The sequence below is a fragment of the Colletotrichum tamarilloi genome, assembly GCF_030869305.1.
Source record: "Colletotrichum tamarilloi strain Tom-12 chromosome Unknown Scaffold_1.1, whole genome shotgun sequence".
Lineage (NCBI taxonomy): Eukaryota > Fungi > Ascomycota > Sordariomycetes > Glomerellales > Glomerellaceae > Colletotrichum > Colletotrichum tamarilloi.
Window position 1 is genome coordinate 1,446,446 of NW_026849384.1, and position 18,049 is coordinate 1,464,494.

Here is an 18,049-nt window from a genome sequence, read left to right on the forward strand (position 1 = left end):
TATTGGCAAGTCGATCGTGAGATATCTCGGGTGAGTTCGGTTTGTAAGTTTTGGTGTGTTTGGTCGTCGAGACGAGGTTTGGTTTAGAACGGAGCAAAGAGGGCTTCTTGGAAGAAAGAATGGAACAGATCACAGATCATCAAAGGTTGAAGAAAAAGAAGGAAAGTGACTGTCAACAGACTGTCTGGATTGTTTCTTTCGAAACGAATGTGGAAAGAGAAACAAGTTTCGAACAAGTCAAGCTGAAGGAGGAGGAGAAGTAGGAAAAGAGTAGGGAGGACGAGCAAGCCACTAAGTAGGTTTCGCAAGCCGCCATATTCACAACCCAGAAATCCTTCTTCTCCCGCGCGCACTTTGGGCAGTGAGCTATTACTAGGTTGCATCCGCAAGGTATTACTTCTGTAAACTTCCTCACTTTCACTTGCACCACCCCCCTGGACCCTGGGACCCCAGTCTTTTGCAAATCCAAGAGCCGGCTTCCCCATGTCGCAATGAAGAGCGAGGGTCCAGGGGGGGAGGGGTGGCGCGAAACTTGGCTGACTGTATCCGCAAGAGAATGGTCTTGAACTTGGTAACCGCCTCTGGATGTACGCAGTATGGAGCTCTGAGCCCCATTTCAATATGGATCCCTGATTTCTCCTTCCCATTTTCGAAAGGCAGGAAGAAGAGGGACGCCGGCTGCGGGACGCGGAACCAGACGTTTGTCACGTTTGTGCGGTTGCGTACGTCGCTTGCGTTGCGAGGATTGCGTTGCGTGCTTTCGTCTCTCCATAGCCACAGGCTCTCCTCTTGCCTGGTGCCGGCCCGGTGAGGTGGGTGAAACTGGGAGGAACTTTCCACTACCTAAAGAGACTCGCGCCGGGATCGCTTTTGTGCCTTTGCAGATATGGTCCGCCTTACCGCCTGCTTGAATACTTGCTCACCAGAGTTGAGACTCGAGACTCGGGACTCGCTCAAGCGGACGTTGTATGTGGGAGTTCCCTCGACCTCGGTCGGTGTAGCACAGCTTCGAGCCCGACACGTTCTGGTACCTGAAGGCTGACGGGGGCCCTGACGCTGTCGTCTGAAGAGGGGGTTCTTCCCTACTAACCTTAGTATTATTAGAGTAGGTGTCATTAAAAGCAAAGCCTGTGTTTAGAGTCTGCCAAGAGCAGAATGGCTGTGTGAACGGATGAAACCAATGCCTCTTTTTCTTCTCTCCTGGCCATGCAATTTCTTAGTCAGTCGGCCTCTACTATGGCGCTCTCTTACTCCCATGAGAATGGTGTGGCTCGATGTCCAGGACATGGGGCGTCGTTCCCGCCCTCGGATCGCCGGTTCGCTGTTTAGGACCGCCGCTGGGCGCATGAGATTCGATACTGGGCGAGTTTGCAAGGGTAACACCACATAGGTATCAACTCCAAAGTGCGGGAGAAAGGGAGAGAGGGGAGCGTTCCATCGGATAAAGCCAAGCATCGTCATTCCATCATGCCCTGCCAGCCAAATATGGGACGGTGATGGACGCAGCCCAAGGGATGATCGGACACTGGCCTGCAGCATAGAATACAGAAGCACAGAAGGTAAGGTGGTAGTCAAAGTCCCCCCTGAAGAGCAGAAAAAAACCAAAAGGATGGGATCTCTTGAAGGAACAAGTTTCGGTGATCACTTGGCCGTCCAATTGACACGGCGGCGGTCATCCGGAGTCGCAAGGTGAAACGGGGCCAGCGGCGGCCCAGCACTCAAAGTAGGCCACCAGCCACGCCCCCCCTTCCCTCCAAAGCGGCAGGCGACCTTGGCTCATTCGTGCGGTAGCGGTTGTCGGTAGGTACTCGAGCACTCTCTCGCAAACTGCTGCAACCCGCGAGTAACGGTAGTCCTTTTCGGCCTAGGCGATAGGTGCCCATTTTAAGCCTTCTGAAACTCGACGGGTGGGGACCCCTATCCCGGTATTCCCGCGTCTCTCCACGCCTAGCACGACTTTGGGGGGGAGGGATGGGCTGCGAATACCACCTACCACAGTCGTGCAGTTGCCCCGGACTCGCCTCCCCTTTCTGGAGTGCATCTTTGGTGGTGAACGATGGACGATAGGCTGAGAATAACTATTCCGTCTGCAGAAAGAGACCTTGAAAAGCGCTTGTTTGCAGTTCTGCAGGATGGAGAAGGCAACGGACGCTGGGTGTTCGGTGATGATGCGTTTGCATGCACTTGCACCGCAAAAGGCCAGCCGGAGCTTAAGCTCAGCCAGAGGTCGGGTGTTGCTTGCTTCTCTTTTCGTCTCAACTATCTTGATAAGCTGCTGCCGGTCAATAGGATGCGCAGCGATATAGAAGATCCCCGAGAATAGCCACAGAGTGCAATTCATTTCTAACCGCACCCGCTGCTGCTACTGCTGGTACTAAGGTGAATAGTGGTCTTGGGTCTTTGGTTCTTCATGCTATTGCACTATTGGTCAGTCATCTGTGTATCTCGTTGTTTATCAGATACTCTGGCGAGTTTGCCCAGACTTTGGGTCCGTTAACCATATTTTTCTGTCCTTCCTTCTTCGGACTCCTCGAAATCTCCAGTCCAGGTCCTTTTCCCAGATGCCGAGTAAGCGAGGCTCCGCGTCTTCCCTTGGCTCTGGCGATCCCCGAGCTGATGATGACATTTCGACGATGCATTCTGCTCGACGGGCCTAAATTCGCGGATAGATATCTGACATACCCGCCGCGCTATCCCATGACCTGTCTTGAATCGCCAACTTCCACTGAACGAATGCGATAGGTATTATTCGTGTCCGTACGTAGAGTCAGCGTTGATGAAGCCGTAGTTCATGATCAACAGCCCACTTCAAAAGGTCCCCCTGGCCCCATCGATCGGCTGTCCGCCTTGCCTGGCCTGCTCTTTCTCCATGTTTCGTCGTTATTGTCCCCCCCCTGGCCCGACCTTTGTGGCCAAAGGGGCATCCCATGCTGAGCCTGTCCGTGGCCAGCATGGGACCGTGGTGGCTTGACTCTTTGGACGAACCCACCAGCAAAACTTTACTTGACAACTTGACATATCAGTCGTAAATGAATAAGAGCCATTTTCGTAAATTGCGTACGTGCTGAGTGTATAATCCCGCTTGCCCTTTTTCTGCGCAGGGGAAATGCGCGAGGGAAAAAGTTTCCTAGAATAACTATCCGTTCCTGGAAAACAAATCAACCGCAAAAAGCTGTGCACCGCCAGGAACGAGCCCTACCGTCTATCGTCGGCGGCCCGTCACTTAGTCAGTTGACGAGGGTGCGGATAGTGATTCGATATTAACATGAGCTCATCGCCTCATTAAAAGTCCTGACTTGTTTGCTTCCTTTTTTCCCTGCTCAAGAGATCCGTACATACTTTTTCTTGTCTAATTGTTTGCGAGTATACGGTGTACCACGGTCAATTAGCAATAGCCGCAATTTGTCATTATCTCGAACTCATCTCGTTTGACTGCAAAAGTCCTGTGTCACTCCTAACCTTATCATGTCGTGAACCCAAACTCAGCCTTGCTTTTCTCGCTTGCTCTGCCCACAGACACCGCACACTCCAAAGTCGCCGGGATTAAGATACTCGCTTTCCTGGCACGCGGCGCCTTCGCAGCGCCAGGCGTTCGGTACGCTTGCCGGGTCCAGCACGTGGGAGCAGACGGCGCACGTTATCGACAGGGCAGAGTTGGCAAACGAGCAGACTCCACAGATGGACCCGGTCTCACTCTCTCGTCCATCTTCGGCCGTTGTCGCTGCGGCCGCAGCTCTATTAGACTTTGACGCTGTCATCGTCGCTGACTCCGTTGCCGTTGCCGTCACCCTCTGTCTCTCGGCCGATGGCGACGCCGCGGATGGTGCGCTGGGCGGCGAGATCGGATGACGGGTTGCTATTGACCGGGGGTCGTCTCGCGCTTCTCTCTTGATTGTGGGGGCTGCACTCGCGATATCTAAAATTGGCGCCTCCTGATCGTCATCCGGCTCCTCCTTGACCTTGACTCGCGAAGGAACTTCTTGCTCTGGTCTCCGGATCGTCGGTGCTTCCTTGTGTGATGACTCTGCTACTCGATTCGGTGGCGGCACACTTGAAGCTTCAGCTTCGTCCATGGGCTCGCGCTTGAACTTGAGATGCGTCTGTCGCCATTGCTTCACCGACGCCTGTAACTCTTGTAGCTCGTTCTGGGCATCCTGGTCATCGGAGTTCTCGTCTTCGCAGACCTTGATCATGCCCCTGCCTTTGCCGTCCTTGATCACCATACCATCGATGTCGACAGCGTCTTCGTTCTTGATGTCCGCCGGATCGTCCTCGTACTCGCTTTCGCCGCTATCCTCATCCTTAACCTCGTTTTTGATGTCTTCTTCGGGCTCCTTTTTCGGCTGGTCGAATCGTGCGAGCGCCGCCGCGGCTCGCAGTTCACGTCCACGAGCACTCCCAGCCACGCGAGGTTTCGCTAGCGTGCGCTTGCCGCCTTCCAATTTGACCTTTGTCTCCTCATCAGCGCCCAGAGCGGTGCCGTTGGCACCAAACTTCTTGAGGATTCGGCGCTCCTTTTGCTCCTTGTAGGAAAGCTTTGGCTTGATCTTCCTCTTGCGTCCACGGGAGCGATATGTGCCGCCACACAGGTGCTCCGGAAGCGGTTCAGAGGGAAGCGCGACGTTGCGTTGGAATTGTCCCGTCCCCAGCAGGGCACCACGACCCCAGATGCCTTCGCCAGAGTACCCTCGATGCCAAAGCCCTCGCATCTGCTCGGCGTAATTGTTTCTGACTGCCCAGAATGCTCTAGAATGATTCATTTGCTTGCAGTGTGCCAGCCTTTGTCCCGTCAGCTATGGATCATCGGGGACACTGCAGCAGACTTACTCGTGCATCATCACCATCTGAACGTACTCAAATGGTAGCCATCGTCCTGATTGCGATTTGAGCACTAGTTGAATGACTTCACCAGCGTTGAAATTCCTGCCTACGAACTCTCTGTTGAACTCATACTGCTCTAGAGACATCACCGAAAGGTGGTGCTCTTTCATGATCGGTACTAAATCTGATCAGCCAGACCCATCTCTATAGCAACAAGAGCCACTTACAACATTGTGCGGCGATCCTTTCGAGAAAATCTTGGGCAATCTTTTCATCGCGGCCTTTCAGAGGCTTGATGAAGATGATCCGGTCGTTTGGATGCGAACGTTTCGCATTCAGCCGCTGGATGCCGATCGGCATACTGGCACTAACAAGGATTCGGGACTGAAATGCCAAAGGTAAAAGCCGTGGAATCGTTTGCTTTCTTGACCAATCTTTCCGTAAAGTTTCAAGTCTTTTCTGGGTATCAATGATATCTGGAGTGGAATATTCGATGGAAGAAGTGATGCGTCTAAGACTGGACCAGGACGTGACGAGGGGCAAAAGACGGCAGAGCGGGAGTGACGCGCAGTCACGTGCCCCACTTTCCCAGTATTCGGTGACATCTTTCTCGCCGCCTTCCAGGCTCCAAAGAGATGGCTGCCTACCTGATTTACACAAGATCAAGTAAGGGTAAAGTTTTTGCCATGAAAAATTGGCATATTCAGCGTTTCTATGTCCCAATACTATTTGAATCTTTCTGCTGAAGTGATCATCGTCTTCTGGCGCCACCGGCGGCAGCTGCATCGCCTCTCTCCGCAAGAGATACAACCTCACTAATACCAGCAGCCTCCTGCTCCTCTTCCAACGCCGTGATCTCCTCTCTGCAATCCCACCACTTCTCCTCACTGAGCTCAAAGGCCTTGGCCTTGATCTCCTTGATGGCGAGCGTCTCCGGCTGGATGTTCTTCCAGCGAAGGTTGGTCATGAGAATCTCCTGCCACTCGTTCGTGGTGCGCACGAAGAAGTCACGTCTTGTCTCGAAGGGCTGTTATGTGTAAGTTAGCATGGTTGCTTCCGAAGATAGGCGCTGGTAAGGCTTACTCTTGGGTGCGGGAGACCGTCATCGACGGTTTCGGCCGCCTCGGTATCGTCATCCTCTGTCGCGCTCGTAGGAGCAGTCGAGGAGGTTGCGTTGGTCGTTTCGGAACCGGCAACAGAGGCCTCATCATCCTGCTTCTTCTTGCGCTTGCTCGGCGTGTAGAATGGCTTCTTGTCCTCCTCTTCCATCTCGATGTCGCCTTCTTCATCCTCCTCATCGTCATCATCTTCATCGTCATCTTCATCGTCATCATCGTCTTCGTCCTCGGACTCCTGAAATGCTATTAGTGAAAAGACCCCGTCTCCAAAAGTTGTCTGACTTACGATCCAGTCATCGACAGGCCTGTTGAAAATTTCTTTACAGCCGTCCATTTTGCCAAGATCCACTGCGTACAAGTCGTCAAACGTGAACTCGCGGTCCTTGGCCTCGAAAGTGCCGCCATAGATGTAGAGCACATCATCCTGCACAGCCAACTGAGCATTAAACCGTTGGTGCGGCAGCTCCATCGTGATCGGCATTTCTCTCATAGGGGTTGCGTCCTCATCGGGCTCCTCCTCCTTCTTCTCAATTTCCATGTCGTCGGCATCCTCCAAAGACTTGCCAGTCTCCAAGGCAGCCAGCTGACGAAGGAGTTCCTCCTCTCGATCCTGGGCACGAGCACGACGGCCTCCACGCTGCTCAGCCGGGTTGGCCTTTTTTTGTTGACGGGCCTTGCGAAGGGCAAGCGGGAAGAAGCGGTTCCTCTCAATGTTCCACGCAAAAAGCTCTCGGAAGAACTCGCTGTCCATGCCCTCTTCGCTATCCTCAACATCGTGCACGCCTCCAAAAAGGATTCCACGACCCTTGTGCCATGCCATGGTGGCGCCTGCGCGCTTGGGGCTGGGAGCATTGGCAGGCTTCTTGCGCCGTTCCCAGCGAACGACTGGAGGCGCTGTCGGGGGCGATCCGTCAGGCGGCAAAGACATCCTCAGGAAGAAACAGTCATCGTGAACCATTGGCTTCAAGATGTTCTTCTGTCCTTGGCTTGAACCCCTGGCCTGCTTGTTGGCCGCTACGGTAGCCTTCACTCTTGAATAACCTCCATAGAGAACGGCACCTTGCTCGTGAGGAAGAAACGTGAAAGAAGACCGGGCATCAGGCTTCAACTGTGCAGGAGGCAGAGTTGGGCTGTGCCAGGAGAAGTTTTGGGTATCAAAGATCCACACATCGGCAAGATACTTGGTCTGGTTTGAGGTATCCTGGAACCCACCAAACAAGATAATATACTGCTTCCAGTATGTCATGCGGTGACCACTCCTGGCGGGGGGCGTCTTGCCCTTACATTCAATCTTTGTCCATTCTCTCGTGGCAGGCTCCAACCGCCAGAAGTCTGAGTAGTGATGGAACGTCCCTTGCTTTGGCGACGAGAACTCTCCGCCGAACAAGTAGACATGATTGGGGTTTGAGGCCCTCGTCCACGCGTGTCCAGAGCGCGGCAAGGGTGCGTTCGGGGACGTCACGCACCTCCACTCATCACGGTTGATGTAGTAGATGTGCAGGTCGTTGAAGAAATGAGCGAGCGAGCCATTGAAGTACTCGCCACCAAAGAGCAGCAAGTTGTTGCTGTCACAGGGCGAGGCCATAATGGTGGAAGCAGAACGGGCCTTGGGAGGTCCCTCGCACACGGTCTCCGTGACTTTGAGGAATTGCTCCTGCTGCTTCTTGTACTCCTCAAGCACTTGCTCGAGGTCAACATCCTCGGCATCGCTCCCCTCGAGTTTTGCAGTCTTGGTCTTTGCCTTCTTCTCGCCCTTGTTGGCCTGCTTCTGCTTCTTTGCAGCCTACTCCATATCAAAGTTAGGCACAGTGTCTCTGCTTGCTCTTGGGAGCCCTTGAAGACGAGGCAGTGGAACACGTACTAGCTTAGCTGCCTTCTCGTCACTTTTCCCCTTCTTAGCCTTGGCCATTGTGAAAGACTTGGGTAGGGGGCCGTGAGACGTGCGGACAGATCAGTTCAAATATTGACGTTTGTGACGTCGGCGGGGTGAATGGTGGGATGATGATGGTGGGGTTCACTTCCTTGGGGAAAATTTGAGTCCAGTCATGGAGGGGCAATTTGCATTGGTCGATACAGTCATCATCTCTCCGCATCTACTGTGCCTTTGCGCATTTTGGGCGCAATGAACAGTGCGGATTGATATATCGAGCCTGCAAGTATTCGAAGCCACAGGTCCGGGTTCGACGCCATGAGGTCAATTGATCATTCACAATGATTCTCTTACAACAGAAGACCGATCCATGCATGTTGAATCTTGATGCGGCATGCACGTTGCCGGCTCAGTGGTAGATTTAAATGTCGCGTGCTCCCCCTGCCGTTCACCCGATCCCTCGACAATTGACTTGGCACGGGCCGGAAGCTGACTGGTCGCTGTCTCTTTGGAGGCTCTGCCCTTCAAGATGGCATTGACAGCTGGTGATTTTCACATGTTTGGGCTGGTCCAGCCCCACTGAGGCTTTTCGCCAGTGTTGAGGATGGCAAAGGAGCTCTGGCCAAGGTCCCAGGGAGGCGTCCGTGAACATGCGAAGGTACCCCGTCGCGTTTGCTTTCTTCCGTGCTTCCTTATCCCATAGCTTTGTCTTAGTTAGGTAGGCAAGTCTCAGACCAACAGCTCAACGACGCTATGTTCGAGACAGTCGCGTCGATCGTTTCCGAGCATCTAATGCAAGCCCATGAAGCCTTGTTGTATCTTCCGTGAAAGGTGAATCGTTTCTATGACGGCCTCCAATTCTCATGAATTGAATGGAAACCGCGCCAGTCAATCGGGATCCGATTCTCGTAAGAAGAATAAGGCCATTCTTAAAGCTTGATAATCACATGCAAATTAGGGATTGGGTGGTGATGAGAAGAAGGGATGGAGCCTGACTAGGGTGCTTATCGACATATCGTGAGTTGTGCATATCTCGCATATTATGTATGTTTATGCACAATTTATGCACAAAAGACAGCTCCTTCTGTGCTCAGGGGGGCTGTCGTAGACTGCAGCCGCTTGCCGGTATGCGGACGGGATCCAATCCGTAACGTCATCGTCATTGGCGGCAGCTCCGGGGTGCTAGCTGCTGATGCTCCCACGCACACCCACGTCCCTCTCTCTCATCCGCACCCAGCGTGATGCACCCAACCTGCCCTCGTTTCGCAACATCAGGCTAGCTGCCACCAAACAACCTTTCCGCTCTCCCTTTGTGCATTCCTTCGCCCGCTCCCTCATAGACTTCGGACCCTGTGCGCCAAAAAGTTTCCGATCATCTCTGCTCAAACCACCGCCCTTACTGAATCAAGCCGTGGGTCTACGATTAGCAAAGGAGGTCTCCTCCGAGCTCCCAGCCTACGCCCACGCCGCACGCCTGTCCGAGGTCCGGCCCTGCCGCCATCCGACGCCGACGCAACCATGTCTAACTTTGGGGACGGGACCAAGGTGGCTGTCATTTCAGGTAAGAGACAACCTGCTTTATAAACGCCTTTGGTCTCCGCATCTTCTCTTTGTACACGTTCCCACCGAGAGCTGGACCTGGGTTGCCGATATCGACATACGAGCCGCCATCATTCAACATCCGCCATCATGCCTCGCAAGAAGGGTTCCGCAGCTCGTTCCAAGTCGCCGACCAAGAGGCAACCTGTCAAGAAATTCAGCAACCCTCAGCTCGCGTCGCAGGCAGCTGAGTCTGGGAACAGCAAGATTAACGTTGTAGCAGAAGCTCCAGAGCTTGGGCCACCAGCGTCCTCAACCAACGACAAGCAGACTCCTGATGATACCGAGAGACCTGCCGCTGAGAGAAAGGAGTCCAGTCACGAGTACAGCGCCACTGTAAGTCAACATGGGTTGAAGTAGCTGCTGTGCCATCTTATTGATCATGCTCTCTCCAACAGGGCCTAGACGATTCCCCGAAAAGCCCAAGCAGAGGCCATCGACGATCCCCATCCTCGGCGAGAAGCAACGGCAGTAAGGCTGAGGAGAACGACAGCAATGGCAATGCTGTTGACCCTGAAAAGAGCTTTGGTAGCGAGGGCACCGCCGATGAGACTCTCGTCGATGGATTTGATGTTGACAGATCAGAGTCAACAAGCATTAAGGGAATGAGCGACGACAACTACCCACGCCTCACTCTCGCAGCACAAGGCCGAAGGAACAGCCATCGCTTCGGATTGAAGGCTGCAGGCATCCGCTTCGCACCTCTTCAGGTCCCCTTTCAGCGCCGTCTCCAGACCGGAGCGGTTCTGTTTCACGGCCTATCCATTCTGACCTTCGTCTCAATCTTCTTTTTCCTCGCGGCAATCCCTTTTACCTGGCCTCTCTTGGTCCCTTACCTCATTCACCTGTCACTCTCTGGCGTTGCCTCCAATGGCAACTTGAAGCTACGGTCGGAATGGCTACGATCGCTTCCCATTTGGAAATTCTTCGCTGATTACTATCCTGCTGAGCTCCATAAGACTCACGATCTTCCACCGACAAGGAAGTACATTTTCGGCTACCACCCTCATGGAATCATCTCACACGGTGCTTTCGCGGCATTTGCAACCAATGCCCTCGGATTCGCCCAGAAGTTCCCCGGGATCACCAACTCATTGTTGACACTCGACAACAACTTCCGAATCCCCTTTTACCGCGACTACATCCTGTTCATGGGCGTTCGATCTGTGTCTAAGGAGTCGATCTGGAACACGCTGAGCAAGGGCGGCGCCAATGGCGAGGGAATGGGACGTGCAGTCACCATTGTTGTGGGTGGTGCCAGGGAGTCACTCGAGGCTCAGCCCGGGACTCTCAGACTGATCCTGAAGGGACGCAAGGGCTTTATCAAAATGGCGCTGCGGACCGGAGCTGACCTCGTGCCCGTGCTGGGTTTTGGCGAGAATGACCTCTACGACCAACTCAGCCCGAAAACCCATCCTTGGGTGCACAACTTCCAGATGTTTGTGCTTCGCGTCTTTAAGTTTACTCTCCCTGCTCTTCATGGCCGGGGAATTCTTAACTACGATGTTGGTATGATGCCGTATCGCAGACCGCTCAACATTGTGGTTGGCAAGCCTATCAAGGTCACCACGTCACCCACAGCACAACCTACCCAGGAGGATATTGACCGGCTGCATGACCTGTACATGGCTGAACTTCAGAAGATTTGGGATACTTACAAAGACCAGTTCGTACCTGAGCGCAAGGCCGAGCTTCAGTTCATTGCTTGAAGTAGCATAGCACAGCTGCGAGCAGTAGTATATCCTTTTCCTTGCAACTTTTCTTTAAGTTTGGTACTCCGTTCTTGTCTTACTCACGTCAAAATACGGTAGCGGCGGTTGAATTTGGCGCCTGGAGGGTATTCGGGTTGAAAAGGGGTAAGCAAAGTACACTATACATCGGGATGGCTAGGTGCAGTTTTAGCAAACACTACGGTATTCAATTGAAAGTATGATCAAATTCATACTGGTTCTAATTTAATATACTGGGACGATGGAAATGTTTGTGAATGACCTCGGTCAAACTGGGAGATTTCATTCAAGTAAGGCAAAGCGTCAAGTACGGAGAACAGCAGCCAGGTCGAGCACAGACTCTACCCGTACAGCTGCATTACCCTGTTACCTACTTAATTGCTCATCAATGTCACCTGACATCGCGCATGTATGACGCGGATCTCGACGCGTGCCAATCACTGGCCCGCCGACGACGAGTCTTTGCTTTTTTTGGAAGACCCGATTCCTACTTCTCCATCTGCCCCCTCTTTCTTTCAATCTCTCGAGAATTGGTCCTTCTAGATACGCATCTTGTTGCGAAGATCATTCACCTCAGCGCGAATTGAGAAGAAGAGAAACCAAAAAATGCCTCCACGCACCTCTGCACGCAGAAAGGCGCAAGCAGTCGTCGAGACCAAGGTCGAAGAGACGACCACCACGAAGACGAACGGCGCTAAGACCACAACAGTCGCTGCAACGAAGACGAAAACCGTAGCCGCCGCCAAGAAAGCACCAGCAAAGCGCAAGGTGTCCTCAGAAGACGAGCACGAGGCCTGCGGAAGCTGCGCTGAAGAAGAGGAAGAGAAGCCCGCGAAAAAGAGAAAGACCACAGTAGCGAAGGGCAAGGCGAAGAAGGAGGACGATATGCCATTGACAGACAGGACAGCAGTGTCTTCGCTGAAGAGAGCGATGTACATTGGTGCCCACGTCAGCGGCGCTGGCGGTCAGTATTCGCGACGCCTCCTTATCCTCAATCCTTTGCGCTGACAGTCTTACCACAGGTGTACAAAACTCGATCCAGAATGCCGTCAATATCGGTGCCAATGCTTTTGCCCTCTTCCTCAAGTCACAAAGGAAGTGGGAGAGTCCTCCACTGGCAGCCGATGCCAGAGACCAATTCGTATCCCTCGCAAAGGAAAATAATTACGATGCCGCCGCACACGTCCTTCCCCACGGCTCATACCTCGTCAACCTCGCCCAAGTGGATGCCGATAAGGCGAAGCAGGCATACAAGAGCTTCATAGATGACCTTCAGCGGTGCGAGCAGTTGGGCATAAAGCTGTACAACTTCCACCCGGGCAACACTGGAGGGGAGGCTCGCGGGGAGGCGTGCGGGCGCATCGCGGCGCAGCTCAACACCGCGCACAAGGCGACGAAGAAAGTGATTACAGTGTTGGAGAACATGGCAGGCACTGGCAATGTCATTGGTACAAAGTTTGAGGATTTGAAGCAAATCATTGACAAGGTCGAGGACAAGGAGCGAGTCGGTGTGTGCATTGACACTTGCCATGCCTTTGCGGCAGGATACGACTTGCGGACGCCGGAAAAGTTCCATGAGACGATGAAGGAGTTTGACGAAGTCGTTGGTAATAAATACCTCAAGGCGTTCCACCGTAAGTCTCAACTGCCCTGGTCCAGATCACTCGGTACTGTAAGAACGTCATTACTGACAGCACAAAGTCAACGACAGCAAGGCACCCTTCGCCTCCCACCGCGACCTCCACGCCAACATCGGCACAGGCTTCCTCGGTCTCCGCGCCTTTCACAGCCTCGTCAACCACGAGGCCTTCCAGAATCTCCCCATGGTCCTTGAGACGCCCATCGACCACAAGGACGCAAACGGTAAGACCGTCGAGGACAAGAAGGTCTGGGCAGACGAGATCAAGCTCCTGGAGAGCATGATTGGCATGGACGCCGAGAGCGACGAGTTCAAGGCGCTCGAGGTGGAGCTGCAGAAGAAGGGCGCAGGCGAAAGGGACAAGATACAGGACCAGGTCGACCGCAAGGCTGAAAAGGATGCCAAGAAGGGGACCAAAGGGGCCAAGGGGGCCGCGAAGAAGGGCGCGGCGGCTGGGAAGGGTAGGAAGAAGAAGGTCGAGAGTGACGATGAGAGCGAGTAAGAGGACTGGACTGGGTTCGATGTCTGGGCTGTGTATCAATATGTACCTTGTTACCTTATGAGCGACTGGATGGTTCGCCGTGTAAAATCCAATTATAAGCCCGGAACAATAGTCTAAGAGGCAACATAGCCACAGTGACATATTCCATGGCCCTGGGATCTATGTACGGTGAGTTCGAGGTATCTAGGAAGTTCTGCGATCAGGCGGGCTCGTCGACCTCGGCCTCGTGATGGGACCTGTCCTACCCATCTCTCGTCTGATGAATCAGGCACCAAACACTTGACTTATCCCTGGAATCTTCAGGCTCGAGGAGGCCTTGTATCCGATCACGACAACATGCCCATATAGGTCCCCCAAACTTCATTCCAGTCACCAGCCAGCAGGCGCCTGTTTAGGTCGATGGGTCAGGTCAAACTGGCTGGGTGGTGGAGTGGTTAAAGGTCGACATCAATTTTCTACGCTAACTAGCCTACTCGACGACAGGCTCAGCGCATACGAGAGTACCCGGCCGGATTCGAATCCCAGCATGAGCACTAAGAGATGTAGCCCCCAGTTCAGCACCGGGGGGTGAACTCTTTTTTTGGTTTGTTTGTGTACATAATAACATGTATTAGATAGACGCTATTGTGATAGGATTCTTTTACGACCCGAGTCTAGGAGAACAGAAAGGCAAAAAAGAGACCGCACCAGTGGTATAAGTAGTCCGACGTAAATAATCTCCTTCCTCCTGTAGAGAGCCCGGAACGCCCACCTGCCGCTCCCCTCCGTCAAACCGTACGCAAGATAGGCATGCCAATACTCTTCCTCACCTCCTGCCCTTGGCAAAAGCCTCGACCTTACCGACAAGACTCTTCAACCCAACACCCCTTTCGCAGTTACCCTCCAACCAAGCCTCCATCTTCTCCCTGACGCTACGCATGCTCTTGAGGACTGGCATGCGAGCGCCCTCCTCCGTGGCGACAAATGACCCCGGGTTAAGCAACAAATCGAAACACTCCGACCAGATCTCCGTCTGCCAGTACCGCTTGAGGCTCTCGCGGACGCGGTACTTGCGCCCGCCTGCCCCGATCCCGCCCTGGTCACAGCGAACCGTGTCAATGTACTTGCCAAACAGCAGGCAGTGGACAATGCCAGCGAGGCCGTGGTAATCAATCTGCCACGTCCACGGCCGACCCTCGCGCATCTCGGCGCAGTCTTGCGCGCTCGTCTTCCAGTCCGCGATGAAACCCACGTCGGGCGCAAAGTTGCGCATGTCGATGCCGCGACCGAAATCAATGAGGGTCACGCCCCGCGCGTCCCAGCCGCCTGCGCCGGTAGCGCTATATTGCGTTGATAGAGGCTGGTCGTTGCCGCCGTGGTCGAGACGGAGGAGGCAGTTATCGACTTTGAGGTCGCCATGGAGGACGCCGTGGGCATGTAGGGCCTCGACGGTGCGGAACAGTTCAACGGTGAAGAACATGGCCAGCTGCTCGTCCATGACGGCAGACGGCTCGGCGCGGAAGAAGTTGACAACGTCGAGGACGCTGCCGTGGGGGTGATAGGGAAGGAAGAGGAAGCCCTCATCCTGGTAGAGGTGGAACTCATGGGCGTAAGAAACAGAGGCGGCTACGCGGTGCCGAGGACCCAGGCGCGTGTGGGCAAGACGCATCATGTGGAACTCCCAGGGCGTTGGAGGAAGTTCCATCTTGAGTGCTTCCAGAGGGCTCCGATGGTTGACGGCAAATGCGCCCTTGCCCATGGCCACGACCCCGTTCTCGTCCTCGTCTTCTTGGTCTGCGTCCGGGTTCTCAACCAGATATACTGGGGCAAAAGCGCCTGCACCGAGCTCTTTCCTGATGGTATATTCTGTTGCAATATCGGGAAACTCGATTGTGACCATGGCACAAGCATTGCTAACTCTATCTCCACCCTTGGCTGCCTTCGTCATGGCCTTAGCGAATTTGCGGATCTCATTGCCTTTTTCGTACTTCTCGTGGCTATGGTCGTAGAATCCAGGGTATGAGTCGAGAGAAGGATGCATATTGGCGAGGATCTCATTCCTCACAGCTTCATCTACTGGGTTGCATTGCAGCTCCTTGATGATTGGTCCCTTGGGAGGTGTCGGCTTTGATGGAGCAGACTTTGCTTTACCGAGAAGGGGCTGCGCAATCTTGATAGGTCGAACTTCGCTCAGCACTTCCCTCAATGGGCTGCTACCCGGCTCTTCCATGTCAGAGTCCTCCTCATGGATAGTGGACTCATATTCCTCACGTGACGGAGTCTCGTACCTCGCCTTCCGTTCTGTAAACGCAAGAGAAGATTCGGTTCTCTCCGTAATCGGAGTCATGAAGGGGAGACGGTTATTGGCCATCTCGACCGGATCCCTAAACGGTCGTGTCCTGGGCTCATAATCCTCTGGGGGTATCGGAACGAAAATAGTCTTCGTTCTTGGCGGGTAATCCTCATCACCTTCCTCCTCTTCTTCGGCCTCCTGCTCATCGCCTGATTCTCTGCCATCCTGGGAGGCAGTCTGCTCATCTGGTAGAGGACCGGTACGCTCAGCGTAGTCCGGATTCATCAAGTCGGAAGCTTGGGTATCGTCTACACCGGCTTGGGTCCCGTCCTCGTCAAGAACAGGGACGTGCTTGCGCGTGGAGAAGTCAGACCATTCACTGATACTCTTGACATCCGAGCCATCTTCGTCAGCTTCTTCGACGGCGTTGTCGTTTTCAATCAGGCGAGTAGTCATGGTGTTCTCAACCTCAGTGTAGTCGCCATCTGTCTCGTAGTCGTCGTCCTCGTCACTATCTTCCTCTTCGTCTTCTTCCTCCTCTTCCTCATCATCCAGAGGATTAGACTGAATGGGTTGGTTGAAAATCTCGTAGATCTCATCCGTAGCAGCACGAGTATGGAGCGTCATCGTTGGCTCAGCCGTGTTCCTCTTCTTCAGCTTCGGCCTAGACGGTGAGTCTAGATTTGCTTTGACTATCAAAATGTCAGCTTGAACACGACATAACTTGTGGAAATGGAAGCCGCTTACTGATTTGAGTCTCGTTGACCTCCATCGTCTTCTTTTTCTTGCTCTTGCCCCCCTTTTTCTTGACTATGGCTCCGTTCTCATCCATAACTACGGTTTCTGTGTGAACAACCATCTTCTCCCGTACTAAATGACTGAGATCGTCAACCAAGGAAGGCTCAACGCTCATCATCTCGGAAGGGATCTCTTCAGTTAGTGATACGTCGTCCCAGGAGACATCCAGCCAGCCTCGGTTCATGGCCCAAACTTCCTCAAAACCAAGCTCTGAGCCAGGTTCTTCGGGAGTGGGATAGAGGGCCTCGAGGCTAACAAAAATGCGCTCCTTCTTCCCGCTTACGGGGTTCACTACTGTTTGATTCTTTGATGGCACGAGTGTAATATGGGACTTGGACATTTGCGCTCGTGATGATCGTGATTGGGCTTTGGGTTGCACTTTTGCTTGCAACTGAGACTGAATTACATGAAACGCCATAAAGCCAAACATTAGTCCTATAATCATCAACATCCAGGCATTGGGAAGTTCAAGTAAATTGGTGCTTACCGTATCCTTGAAGATAGCCATCTTCGGAGCAGTGCTCTTCTTCCCGCCAGCCTTCAATGTCTCCCCTGCCCACGGCTTGGGCTCCATTACGTTCTCCTTCTTCCGGTCGCCCAGGGAGCCGATTGAATCCCATCCCTTCGAGCTTGGTCCACGCGACGACAACGCAGGAGGCGCGGAGTCGGCATCCGAGAAGATGGACATCTTAGCCTTGCCAGGCTTCGCCGCCGTTGTGCTCACGCCCTGGCTGGGTCGAGGGGCCTGGGGGTCCGCAGCTACAGCGGCCGCAGCGCGGGCGGCAGCAAAGGGGTCAATCTTTGCAGCCAAAGCGGGCCGCACGGTGGGAAGTGCTGGCGATGAGGGCTCGTTGTCGGCCTCGGGCTGGTGGGCAAGTCTCTCCTCGAACTCCTTGAACTTGCGAATCAGGCGCTGTACTGGTCTTGCCTCGCGCTCGATGCCGAGCTTGTACACCTCCTCTGCTTGACTCCATCTGCCAGCGCCCTCTAGCCAGGCGGCGTATTCTTCGTAGAAAAGGGCAAGTGACTCTCCGATGCTGTGTCGCGACAGGAAGAGGAAGGTTTCTCGCGGCGAGTCGGCGAAGAATTGGATGTACAGAATCCAGATCTTGAGGTATCTGGGATCGTTCTTGTATTGTGATGAACCAATGAAGGTCTTAGTTGCGCGCTCGAGGAGCGTGTGAAGCTGAGATTGCGGTGTTGCTTGCGCCGAGGGGTATGCGTCCAGGGTCCATCGCACATAACGGTCGTAAATGTCTAGAGGATCGTCCGACTCGGAGATGTTTTGGAGTTCCTCTTCGTACTCGATTCGAATGCAATCGTTGACATTTTTGGTGTCTGAGGGTGTCGGTGTGTTCAGCTTCTGCAGAGGCGAGGGCGAGAACAGCTGAGCCAGCTTTTTGGCGGAGCGACCACTGGGCAGCGCCTGGATGTTTTCTTTCTGTGCTTCAATAACGTCGAAGTTGATGAGATCGTCGGAGGCTGCCATGGTTAGTATCGTCGCGGCAAGTTGCCGTCGCGTCTCCGAGTGATGTGGTGCTGGAGTACTGCGTCTAGGTTGTCGATGTTCAAGTTCGAAATGGGGTAGCGTTAGAAAAGGATGCCCAGTGTTGTGATGTTGATTATTGATAACGATAACAGATCGGCCATGTGGGTCGTGTGGCGCGTTGCTGGGACAACGGTGGGCTTCACTTCGCTTA

The 18,049-nt window shown here is 53.7% G+C and overlaps 6 protein-coding genes across 6 annotated transcripts; 2 read left to right on the forward strand and 4 right to left on the reverse strand.

The window, feature by feature from the left end:
* Positions 1 to 83: 83 nt before the first annotated feature.
* On the reverse strand, positions 84 to 647 carry CTAM01_00479 (uncharacterized protein; the record flags this gene model as incomplete). Its single annotated transcript, XM_060516530.1, has 1 exon — positions 84 to 647. One exon carries the CDS (start codon positions 645 to 647, stop codon positions 84 to 86), a length of 564 nt encoding a protein of 187 aa, XP_060389156.1.
* Positions 648 to 3,482: 2,835 nt separating this feature from the next.
* Positions 3,483 to 5,181, reverse strand: CTAM01_00480 (WLM domain-containing protein; the record flags this gene model as incomplete). Its single annotated transcript, XM_060516531.1, has 3 exons — positions 3,483 to 4,779; positions 4,828 to 4,999; positions 5,049 to 5,181. 3 exons carry the CDS (start codon positions 5,179 to 5,181, stop codon positions 3,483 to 3,485), a joined length of 1,602 nt encoding a protein of 533 aa, XP_060389157.1.
* A 391-nt stretch (positions 5,182 to 5,572) lies between these two features.
* CTAM01_00481 (kelch domain-containing protein) lies at positions 5,573 to 7,848 on the reverse strand (the record flags this gene model as incomplete). Its single annotated transcript, XM_060516532.1, has 4 exons — positions 5,573 to 5,848; positions 5,905 to 6,174; positions 6,226 to 7,722; positions 7,801 to 7,848. The coding sequence occupies 4 exons, from the start codon at positions 7,846 to 7,848 to the stop codon at positions 5,573 to 5,575; spliced, it is 2,091 nt and encodes a 696-aa protein (XP_060389158.1).
* A 1,650-nt stretch (positions 7,849 to 9,498) lies between these two features.
* On the forward strand, positions 9,499 to 11,117 carry CTAM01_00482 (diacylglycerol acyltransferase; the record flags this gene model as incomplete). Its single annotated transcript, XM_060516533.1, has 2 exons — positions 9,499 to 9,744; positions 9,807 to 11,117. 2 exons carry the CDS (start codon positions 9,499 to 9,501, stop codon positions 11,115 to 11,117), a joined length of 1,557 nt encoding a protein of 518 aa, XP_060389159.1.
* Positions 11,118 to 11,744: 627 nt separating this feature from the next.
* Positions 11,745 to 13,279, forward strand: CTAM01_00483 (apurinic endonuclease; the record flags this gene model as incomplete). Its single annotated transcript, XM_060516534.1, has 3 exons — positions 11,745 to 12,102; positions 12,161 to 12,772; positions 12,840 to 13,279. 3 exons carry the CDS (start codon positions 11,745 to 11,747, stop codon positions 13,277 to 13,279), a joined length of 1,410 nt encoding a protein of 469 aa, XP_060389160.1.
* Positions 13,280 to 14,084: 805 nt separating this feature from the next.
* On the reverse strand, positions 14,085 to 17,838 carry CTAM01_00484 (uncharacterized protein; the record flags this gene model as incomplete). Its single annotated transcript, XM_060516535.1, has 3 exons — positions 14,085 to 16,243; positions 16,299 to 16,740; positions 16,837 to 17,838. The coding sequence occupies 3 exons, from the start codon at positions 17,836 to 17,838 to the stop codon at positions 14,085 to 14,087; spliced, it is 3,603 nt and encodes a 1,200-aa protein (XP_060389161.1).
* Between the last annotated feature and the right edge of the window lie 211 nt (positions 17,839 to 18,049).